At 35.0% G+C, this 11,768-nt stretch overlaps 1 protein-coding gene across 3 annotated transcripts; it reads left to right on the forward strand.

The window, feature by feature from the left end:
- The first annotated feature begins 7,531 nt into the window (after positions 1-7,531).
- LOC120335066 (uncharacterized) lies at positions 7,532-11,675 on the forward strand. Of its 3 annotated transcripts, none has more exons than XM_078113470.1 (3): positions 7,532-7,659; positions 8,268-8,356; positions 9,603-11,675. In XM_078113470.1, the coding sequence occupies exon 3, from the start codon at positions 9,655-9,657 to the stop codon at positions 11,044-11,046; it is 1,392 nt and encodes a 463-aa protein (XP_077969596.1). In that variant the 5' UTR covers positions 7,532-7,659; positions 8,268-8,356; positions 9,603-9,654; the 3' UTR covers positions 11,047-11,675. The 3 variants fall into 3 exon arrangements, with proteins under 3 accessions (XP_077969596.1, XP_077969594.1, XP_077969597.1); XM_078113468.1 differs by lacking the exon at positions 7,532-7,659 and adding an exon at positions 7,766-7,981; XM_078113471.1 differs by lacking the exons at positions 7,532-7,659; positions 8,268-8,356 and adding an exon at positions 7,766-7,981.
- Positions 11,676-11,768: the final 93 nt, after the last annotated feature.

Consider the following 11,768-nt stretch of genomic DNA (forward strand, 5'->3'; position numbering starts at 1 on the left):
AAACATAATTTTTCGATTCCATTACTTTTCTATAATAGCACTCTAGTATTGAAATGTAAAAAATACGAACTTTCCAATTTTGAAGCAAATAATAATTAAACATAAACCATTTTTGGGGCAAATTATATTATTTTCGGTTATTGTTTATGGAGCATTTAATCCATACATATTCGATTATATTCCTAGTGCAGGTGTTGAAATGAAAATTTTTGTTTCCACTATTAGTGATTGCATGTTAAAATCTGTTTTAAGAGTGAATCTGTAATTCGAACATTTCGGTGGTGTGGCGCATCGTGCTAAGCATTAGGAATACGCTCGCCACCGCACCTCTGATTACCCTGCATGGGTTCACAAGTTTGAATACCATGCAAGGAATGTTATGTGGAAGAAAATTGCTGGACTCGTGGAGCCGTCGTAGGGTGGTTCAAATAACCATTCGTCGGTAAGGCTTCCTCCACCATCAAGTCGATGCATCTAAAAAAATATCTGTCTAAGTAATCTGATACCTGACACAAGTCTCACAAGTGCTGCCTCACACATGTAAATCGTTGCAAAAGGCAATGAAATTTTAGTTACAACATTAAGTTGTGTAAAGGGACAGTAATGCCTAAGGGAAGGGTGTATATTCACTTGGCTAACACAGACAGTCCCCCAACTCATGATAGAACTAAAATAAGGAAAATCAGAAGGAAATTATGGCCTAACCCTAACCTAGTACACATAACCCAGGAGTACCGATTTTTGTCCATATTACGTTTCTCTAATGCTATTTTTTTTAATGATCTAATGATTAATGAAGTTTTCTCGTCTGTTGTTGTTGATTTTTGCCAGTATTTGGTTTTATTTGTCTATAATTTTATTTGTGAATAAATTTTTCATTCATCAATCACATGAAAAAAATTGAACGTAAATACCCACAGTAATACATACAGTTTGAAAGTTGAATGTCTTGACAACTCAAACAATGAGCTTTGTTAAGAAAAGCAACAGACTGAAACAAGGCATTGTGAGGCTGTAAAGTGTAAAAGGGAGTGTAAACATTATGTGTTATTCTACAAACATTGTCTGGCAAGTAGAGAAAATCACAAATGGTTAAGTTACGCTTTATTGCCTGTACCCAAACCAGTACTAGTACTGCATGCGCCTTACAGTCCGGTGCGCCTTATGTATAAAGAAAAAATCAATTCAATTATTTTATTGATGTTGTGCCTTATAGCACGGTCCATTACGGCTTCCTCCACTATCAAGTCCATGCTTCCGAAAACAAATAACTAACTGATCCCATACCTGACATGGAATGGTTACCGGACGAGAGGCCGTGGTTCGCCATATGGTTAAGCCGTCTTATCGGCTTTCCTTTCCCCTGGAATAAATTAGTAAATCCTATTCTATCCACCGCCTTATGGTTGTAAAATGCGGTACTTGAACTGTTCACCTAACAATATATATTCAGCACAGCGGATCAAGTATAGGGCCCAACATTTTTGCGATACAGTGTCATATTTTAGTTACCTTATATTTAGTTTTTATCCATTCCATTTGTTTAGTCTTGTCTTGGTTTTGTTAATTTGAACTCCAGCTTTTCATGGTGAGGCAGCTATAGGCTTTTTATATTTATAAGTTGTGTTGCCCAAAACTAATTTACCTAGAAGTGAGGTTTTCTTTACTTTAGACCAGTGGTTCTCAAACTTTTTTAGTCCCAGAGCCGCATAACAAATGCAAGCATTCTTTTCATGTGAGGAATTATTATTTTTTTATTGTTCCCCGAGTTTTTAATTGTGTCGATTTTTGCCAGTATTTGGTTTTGGTTTAAGTGAGGATATTTTTAATTTGTCAGGCATATGGAAAAGATTTTATTGAAATAATCACAGTATTACAGTTTGGAACCCTGTATGGTTATATTATTAGGTATGGTGCCATGTCTGAAAATCGGCGTTTTAGAAGTGTGTGTACCAAGATGGAGGCAACTAATCTTGTTCGCCTACTTTACATCAAGTTGTGTAAAGGGACTTAAACCTATGGGCAGGGGTTATATTCACTTGGCTAACACAAACAGTCCCTAAATAATAGGATTAAAATAAGAAAAATCGGAATAAAATTATGGCCTAACCTTAACCTGGTACACACACTACGGGAGTACCGATGAATCACACAAGCGTTAAGACATCTTACACAAGATAAGCAATAGACAAAAAACAGGCATTGTTTGGTTGTAAACAAAGAGGGTGGGTATCTATTACGTGGTACTTTTATTAATATTATGTTTTAATGGATGCCGATACAACTCTAACATTGGGCTTTGCTATGAAAAGCAACAGACCGTAACAAGGCATTGTGAGGTTGTGAAGCGTAACAGGGTGCGTATCTACTATGTGTTGCTTTTTCAAATATTGTCTGGCAAGTAGAGAAAATCACAAGTATACCTATGTATGGTTAAGTTACGCTTGGTCCACTGTTTTTTATTTGATACCATTGACTTACTATCCTATCCTCATACCTGGAATAGCAATTGAATTGTTTAGTGAAATTGAATTGTAAGTAAAATCACAAGTGTTCCTATGGTATAGATTTGTTATAACTTATCTGAGTGATGTTTTGTGTGAGTTAGATTTTATTGGATTATTTACATTTTAGATTCAACATTTATTTATTTTTTGTTCTTTCTACTATTCACCAGCGATAAATGTTTTTGATGATTTACAAATTTCAATTCTGGGAGGGGATACCTGAAAAAGGTCAGTATTTTGTCCAAAAATATATTTTACTGAGCTCTAGATCAGGGGGGGGTGCAAGATTTTTTGTGGGTGAGCCATATAACCAACTTCAACATCTGGCTGAGCCACACAAAAAATTTACACAATGAATTTAAAATACTCACAATGCAAGAATTTTCTTATTTAACATTTTAGTGGAACGCTTTTCAAGTTTTTGCATAGTTTGTTAAAATCAGCCTCTAACTGACTGGTAAAACATTATGTATTTTTACCCATGTGAGCACTTTTTTAAACATTAACTGTCGTATTCGGATTTTATGCTTGATTGGGAAAATCTAATTGTTGACAAGGGCCACACTAAATAGGGTGGCGGGTCAAGTTGGGGCCCTCGGGCTGCCTGTGGCACACTCCTAGTCTAGGTAAATTGTTGTGATTAAAAATTTCCTTATTTAATATTATTCAAGTTGGGTTTTATGAATATCACTTTTAGACAAAGTGTATACTTTTACTATCCTTAAATTTCTCTTATGTCACTTGCTAGGTCAAATGTAAAACAAGTATAAGTGAGGCACGAGTAGAATTTTGAACGATCCAGACGAATGTGTACCAATATGGCTGTAACTAATTTTGTTCGCTTATTTCACATCAAATTGTGCAAAGAGACTGAAACCCATAGGCAGGGAGTATATTCACTTGGCTAACTCAGACAGTCCCTGAACTCGTAATATAATAGAATAAATGTGTTTATGTACCTTTTGAAACTTTGATACTTGATTGTCGTATGGTTTTACGAACTCTTTTTAGAATGAGTGATTGGTTAATGAAAAATGTAGAACTATGTACTGTTTTAGGGAATATTCCATATTAAATTATTATCAAAAATGCTTTCATCAATTTGAGGATGCATTTATTTAGAAAAAATTATAAATCAAACATTTTCATTCCTAAGCCAAATTCTGTATGTAACAATTTGCTATTCTATTGCTGAAGTCAAGTTTATTTATCCATCCAATAAAAAATCATTCAAACACAGAATATGAGAAAATGACAAATATACAGTTGTACTGGGGAAGGGAAATCACTGGGAACCAAAGCTGTAGTAGCGGCACTCAAGGTTCTAATATCTGATTTGAAATATTCAGTTTTGAAATTACTATTTTCGCCGCAATTTTATAATTCAGAAGTGTTTCAAGCAAAAATGCACTAAATAAAATGAGAGCTCATCCATGTATTTTCTATTTCAATTCCTTGCTTTGTGTCCGTCTTCTCAATATTTTGGTGCCGGTCCACGAGGTCATTCTATTTGATCGTACCATTCCGTCTATGTATAAAGGTCGGGAACCACTGCTACACACAATTATTTAAAACCAGATTCAACTATCTTACATACTAATATGAATGAATGGTAAAATAATATTGCATTTCACTGTATCTAATGGATTTTATTTGATCAATACTTCACATGTAGATGGCTTGGTACATTTTTTTGTTCCTTTGTATTGTAAGATTATAACTATTGAATTCTAAGAGCTATTTGTTAGTAATTCGATATAAACAAAGATTATAATTGGCACCTTCTTGATTCGCTTCAAAAAAAAATAAAAATCTGTACGGCAGCGTTATACCTTTGTGTTCTGTTCTCATTTGTATTGTTTAAAAAGCGATCAATTTCCACAGAACGCACTCTCACATGTGAGTGCATATCATGTTACAGGGTTAATGAAAAGGTTTTTGTAATGTATCTGTTCCACACCATGACAACCACATAAACATGTATCTTTCAAATATCAAATATAATTTGTTGTTATCATTAAGTAGAGTGATCTGCTTTACACATTTGCCTGATATACTAAATTTAAAAAGCTAATTCTAATTGATTTAAATATGTCTTTAAAATTTTAAGATGAAAAAAGTGGGAATTACCCACTCGCCTGTTTTAATAAATAAAGGATTGTTTGTGAGGCGTTTATCATTCTCATACTGAATTAACAAATGCAGTTTTTGGAGAGAGAGTGGTTGGAGAGAAATGAATAAAAAAAAGTTGCTATAATGGTTCCAATAGGTATTTGTAATCTGTAGTGTTTTCTGATATAGCTTTAGACTTTGTTTCGAAATTTCAAAATTGACAGGAGAGAAAATTTCAAACATAATTTGTAATTGAAATCAAATTTAATTCATTCCAGAATAATATTATTTAGAGCCCAACAACCCTGCTTTATCAGTGTTATTGTATTTTGTAGTTTGTAGTTCAAAATACTGTTATTTGTCTGAGTAAGTCTTTGTGTGAGTCAGATTTCACTTTTATTGGGTTGATTTTTGGGCGCTCCAGAAGTATGTGTACCAATATGGAGGTAAATATTTTTGTTTGCCTACTCTAAATGAAGTTGTGTAAAGAGAACTGAAACCTATGGGCAGTGGGTATAATCATTTGGCTATCACAGACAGTCCTCGAACTTATAACAGACCTAAAATAGGGAAAATGGGAATAAAATCATGCCCTAACCTGGTACACACACCATGGAAGTTCCGATTTTTGTCCATACTACGTTTTATCAATGCAATTTTTTTTAATGACCCCGAGTTTTTGATTCTGATGATTTCTGCCTGTATTTGGTATTTGTCTAAGTGAAGACATTTTTATCTGTCAGTCACAGGGAAAAATTTTCATTAAATAATCACAGTATTACAGTTTGGAAGCCCTGGATGGTTATATAATTAAGTATGATGTAATGTCTGATGAATCGGCGCTCCAGTTACCTCCATATTGGTACACACACTTCTGGAGCGCCTGTTTAGAAATGCAAATACTGTCTAGTTATTTGGTAAAATCACAAGTGTCTCTATTGTATAGTTTTATTATGCTTGGTCCATTGTTTTTCATCTGAAACTATTGGCTTGCTATTCCATTCCCATGCCCAAACTGGAATAGCAATTGAATTGTTTGCATATCCTAACCCAGACCGTAGCACAAATTCTACTTTCTATGTTTTCTTCAATTGTTCGCCTAACAATAAATATCTACGCTAACTCAAAACATACCAAAGTAAGCTGTTGCAACACTAATGTGAGTCATCAGCCACTACGATGTGGGGGTGGCTGTGATATTGCCCATCACTGGTCTCAATAAGATCCAGTTTTTTCACAATCGGTCGCCGTTTTCTCGCCAACCAAGTCGAAAATTAAAATTCCAAGAGCGCTACCTTCCGCATAGCAAAATACTCTTCCCAATAAGTCATCTTTGGTCTCGATACTCTATTAACTGGAGAAGCCTTAGTGTTTTAGTGAACATGTTTTTTATTTATTTTTTGCCACATATCAGTCACGCGAGTATGTCAACGCAACACGCAGCGTTCGAAATGAACTCAACGGAACGCGCAGCATTTGCAATGAACTGGCATTTTTAGTAGTGTCTTCTATTATCCATTAATAAACTGAAATGACGCGGGCCTCAAGCAATGGCGGAGATCCAACTGGGCACCTACCGGCTTGGTATCATTTCAAGCTAGACTAACTACCCCAATGCCTGTCACATGAAACCTGAGCGTACCATTAGTGCCTGTGATTTCCGTTCGACTTGGTCCGATTCAGGAGTCTCATATTAATACCGGGAGGCGGGAGAGAAAACTGAGACTAAGATGGCCTTATCAAATGGCGAATCATAGTGTCTCGTCTGTTGGTTGGGGGGATTAGTTAGTCAGCTATTTGTTTAAAATTCATGGTCTTTCAATATCCTTCGCATGCTTGCCGCACTCTTACTTGGAGAGTTCCCCGCCAAGCTCTGTAAGCTTACCGTCTGCCATTTGGGTCGATTCAAGATCGGCCTTCTGTTGCGATGTGGATCAGTGTGCCAAAGATGCAATATGCGACGCCTTAAGGCTTCAAAGAACTAAAAACAATAACTATGAACGCAGTTGAATAAAATCTAGTGCTGGTCGATATGTTTTGTTCCATATATAAGTTAGCTATTTGGTATTTGTCGGAGAGAAACGAATATGAGAAGTTTAATATATGGTGATTGTTCGTAGTCGTAAATTATTTCGGCCCGCATGCTACCGTAACTTTGAAAATTAGGCCTTCCAGTACAGATTTGCCGACCACTGCTCTAGCCTTTGCTCGAGTTTTAGTTTAGTTTACCTTTATCAGAATTTTGATAGCAATGTTAAGGTTGCTTTTGCATAAAGAGACAAATTTGTTTGGCAAAATCGCAGGCTGGCTCTTGTGAGTTTCATTTTTGTCCAAACATAAAGAAATTTATTCTACTAATTTCTAGATGAATTGATTGAATTAAAAAATCTTAGAATTAACTTCAGTCAGTAACACTGACCCTAACATTATTGAACCTGATCTATTCCTGCAAGACAGAATAACAGAATTCCGCTGTCAAATGTCCAGTTCATTAGTTACAGCTTTTTTTACGGTGCTATCCTCAAAATAAATTGTGGCAGCATTGCGATGGAGCAGGATAAGTGTTGCAGAAACAGATCAGATTCGTCTAATTGGCGAAAATATAAATGAAAACAAGATATAATCTGACATTTTGCATCACGTTTTCATTTCCACAGATTGCCTTGGTATATTATCACAATCACAGATTAAATTGATCACGATTAATTTAATGAATCAATCCATTTTAAATATGTCCCTATCGGCCATGGATTGAAAATTTTATGCAACAGAAAAATCATCACGTATTCCATTTTTCATATTTCAACCTCATTTCTTTTTTTCTGATTATATCTTTTTTTTTAAATGACGATTTCATCATTGTCAGTTTTTAGATAAGTAACCGTATTTAGCAGTATATTTAAAGTGAATATGCCATTTCAACTTGATTGGAGAGACAAAACGAGGCATTTTGAGGTTAAATTTGATGATGGTACTCTAGAAATGAAGCATGAAGATTTTGTTAAATGCAGAGAAATTAAGCTGAGAACAAATACGGATCGTAAGTTTATGTTGAGGTGCATTGCTGGTGGTGTAGGTGTTGCAGCAATTGGTGCAACATCCCTGATCTTAAAAAAACCCATCAATTTGCCAGCAATAATTTTTGCATTTGGGTGTGGTATATTTGAGGTGACAATTCCAAGTGACCACGAGAATGAATTCGAAGAGTTTGTCAACAGTGGAAAGCTGACTTCCGAGTTGCAAAGAGAATTCGAAAACATCGAAAGTCATCTGAAAGTTCTGGGAATTACAACCGAATGTTTGGATGATCAAAACAAGATCATCCAATTACTAAAAGGAATCAAAATAGAATCAGTTGAAATGTAAATTCAATGAAATTCCATTCTATTCCCAAACAATTTGTCCAAGTCCAAATATAACTGCAAATTGAAAAAAGAATTTTCAAATTGTAATAGATGTTTTGTGGAAAATTGTAATTATAATACACAGTTACCTATTGTATATAAATTGGCATCATTCTCGAATATGTTTATATTCTGATCAAGCGAGTGAGCATTTCAAACTTTACTGAAATTTAATAATACAGCAAAGCTTTTGCAATTATTATTTATCTCATAAAAATAATAACACATACTTATCCTTGTTCAGTTGTAGTCAAGAGATTGCGGAAAAAGCATTTGAAGATATGTATAGCAAGGAAGAAGAACACACAAGAATGCCTGCCATTACCGACAGTGGTAATATTTTTATTTTTTATGCAAGTTTCAATCAAAGATTTCAAAATAAAAAAGGGCAGATCTATGAATAGAAAAGTTCAAGTAACCACAGATGCACTAAGAGCTTCGTATAACATTTTCTTGTCAGGGAGGAATCCGCATGCAAGAAAATTGGCGCGCACAGAAATTTAATTTGGTAAAAAAGAACTCTACAATAAAAATAGCAGTTTGTTCAGATGCTGACTGAATGTACCTCGTTGAATTAATGAGCCCATCAATACTATCCTGTAGTCAGTCTTATATGAATAAATTCCCTAGCTGTTGCAGGAATAACTTCAAGTAAATTGCAGATGCTGGAAGTTTGCCCGGTTCTGGCCAAAATGCTTATATCGGATACTGTGTTGAATTTCGCCAATGAAAGTGTAATTTGCTGATTCAAATATTAGCAATAATTAAATAGTATTTTACATTCTACAAGAAAAAAAGCTCTTAATTGCTTGATTGGGTCGCGTATGTAATGTATCAGATGAAAAGTGCTGTTTAGTGTTATCCTTCTGAATGGAACTCATGAATTAAGTTTTAAGAGATTTAGGGCCAAAAATTTTTTTTGTAATGACCCATTGACTCCCATACTGGCGTTCCGGTCACAACAGAGATTTGAAACTCAAATGAAAAATCCTATCAAAGCTATTGTATGTATTGGTGTCATAGGGAGGATAAACATACATATATTCAATCATGTATATCAGCCAATACGCTTCTAGCTTTCCAATCAAAAACCGCGATTCCTTGCACCCAAAAAGTCCATCTTTGCATACGTCCAAAGCTACAATTCTGAGATATCCGTTCTTCAATTCGAAATAACAGTCATCGTAATTCATTGCAAACAACTATACTGTCCCGTAAGCTCAAAAATGTTGTGAATGCGTTAACGATAATTACGTATCATCGGAATATTGGCATATCAGGTTTGGCGTTTCGAGTTGGTATTAGATCAGTATAGCCCAGTAAAGCTGGTTTCGGTATTATTACCGATTATGAAGCATAGCAAATACTATGATTCATAATTTGTCATACCAAAAATTAGGTCTAACTGTAGCAGCAATGCCTAATTAGTCATAATTTGGCAGCTCTCACAAAATTGAAAACATCCAGTTTGGTGTCAAAAGTTAACCTGAAATTTCTCTTGATTTTCTGCACCAATGCATCATATTGACATAAAAAACGTATAATAAAGGGTAAAGCAAGGTATCCCTTATTTGTCTAGGAAACACAATAGATCGGGAGGAAATTATTTATGATGTGAATCAAAGGCTTGGATGTCGAGTGTATGTGGGATGAATGCAATCCGCTATAAGGGTAAGAAGAAATGTGCTGTGAAGCTGCGCACTATTGATAGCAGTATATTCGAGGATAAGTTTCTGAATGAAACTGAAATGGAAAACCAGCTGGATGACCACGTGAATATTGTTCGATACAAGAAACATCACATCGATTCTACTGTACAAGAACGTACATTAGTCTTTGTGACTCAGCTATGCAACAATGAGAAATTGGAAAATCTGTTGCCGACATTTTCTTTTAAGCAAAAGAAAATACTGCTTATACAACTTTGTCATGGGCTGAAGTACATCCATGATAATCAAATTGCTCATAGAAATCTTACACCAGGCAATGTGCTACTTTCGTTAGATGGTAAGAACATCAAAATTATGGATTTTGGAATCAACAAGAAGTTTGCATTGGATGAAAAGAAAATCATTACCAGATCAACTGGGTTTAATGGAACCCTCGGTTGGGTTGCATCAGAAATGTGTTCAGACAACCGATCCAAAGGATTCGAAGCATGGGTCAAGGCTGATATATATTCATTAGGTCTTCTTATTTATTATATTTTCACTGATGGAAAACACCCTTATGAAGGAGATGCTAATGACAAGCATCAAGGGATCAAGAACAAGAAACCACCAGATTTCTCATTCATTGAAAATAGCGAAAAATTTCATGATAGGTATTTATTAATCGACGTCCTGAAGGCCATGCTCAGTCATGAACCAGACGCTCGTCCTGGAATTACACAAATACTTCAGCATTGCATTACATGGGATGCAGTAAAGAAGATGAGTTTTATTAAGGATTGCCATCTCTATCTTGAACAACCTCGTGATGAAGACAGGCAAAAGCCAAAGAGAAAAGCAAAAAGACAACTTGAACACAATGGAACAGTGAAACAGAGAATGGCATACATTGGCAAAGAAAGCATTGATAATTACAGCAGTGATGACAGTGAAGAGTTTGTTCAGTTCGGCAGAAGTGGAGGCGCACCCAAGGACAATGACGGACCTGAGCTGACAGAAGAAGAAGAAAAAGCATTGGAGAGAATTCATGAAATCACTGGTGGAGACTGGGTTGAATTGATAAAGAAAATGCTAGAAGATCCCAACAGTGGAAATAATAAAAGACCGTATGAGAACAGCTTTACTGATCTGGTTCGTTATATACGAAACACTCATGAATATTTCAAAGACAATACAAGAAAAATGAAATCTAAACTTGGCTCAAGAAATGAAGGCATGTGGAACTTTATTGCTTCAAACGTTCCAAAGTTCTTCATTTACCTATTCAATCTTATGAAAAATGAGTTAGAAGAAGATGATAAAAAAAGGTATTTGCAAGAAAAAGCAAAGAATTGTGAATTGCCACAAGAATAATGCAACAAGAAATTGCAAAACTGTAAATGGCAGTGGCATTGCCAACTGAAAGTGATTTGAAAGCAAACAATTATCTGAACTCAGCAAAGACTATTTTACTCTCAATTAGCAAGTGATTTAATTATGTAGTTAAGCAATTTTTTTAATTATTAACTGTCTATGCTGATATTTTTTTTCATATGTTATGACACTATGTGGTAATTTTATTGCACAGTACCATATTTCATTACCATATTTCACGGACCATAATATGCATTCAACAAATAGCTAAATCATTATGACTGTTTTTGCACAGTACCGGTATTTCATTTTGTCTCTTGAATTCAAAACCATATTCATACTTAGGGAACTTAATCACTGAATTAAGTGCTTTTGATCGTAGATTACTCATTTTGTTGTCCAAATATTTTATCATTAAGTTTTGAAATCAAATGATTTGTCTATGTAAACTTGGATTTATAGCATGTGGTGTTTGTCTTAGAAAGTCTAGTCAGGTCTGCTTAACTCAAGTACAATTTGAACTCAACCTTAGCCACAATAACAAGAAAGCTGGGATAGAATGTGATTATTCTGACCAGTCATGCCCCAATGACTTTTGTCCAATGACGCATTCTTAATTGTACTAAAGTTTACCAGACCCGCCTAGCTACAATGAAATTGTGTATATTTGCTCTTATTAGTATGTAGCAATCCTCCTGAATTACTTGTAATTTATTTCTTAA

The sequence above is a fragment of the Styela clava genome, chromosome 1, assembly GCF_964204865.1.
Source record: "Styela clava chromosome 1, kaStyClav1.hap1.2, whole genome shotgun sequence".
Lineage (NCBI taxonomy): Eukaryota > Metazoa > Chordata > Ascidiacea > Stolidobranchia > Styelidae > Styela > Styela clava.

Bases quoted from the DNA above. Each gene is read 5' to 3' on its own strand.
- LOC120335066 (XM_078113470.1), top strand. From the start codon at position 9,655: ATGTCGAGTGTATGTGGGATGAATGCAATCCGCTATAAGGGTAAGAAG.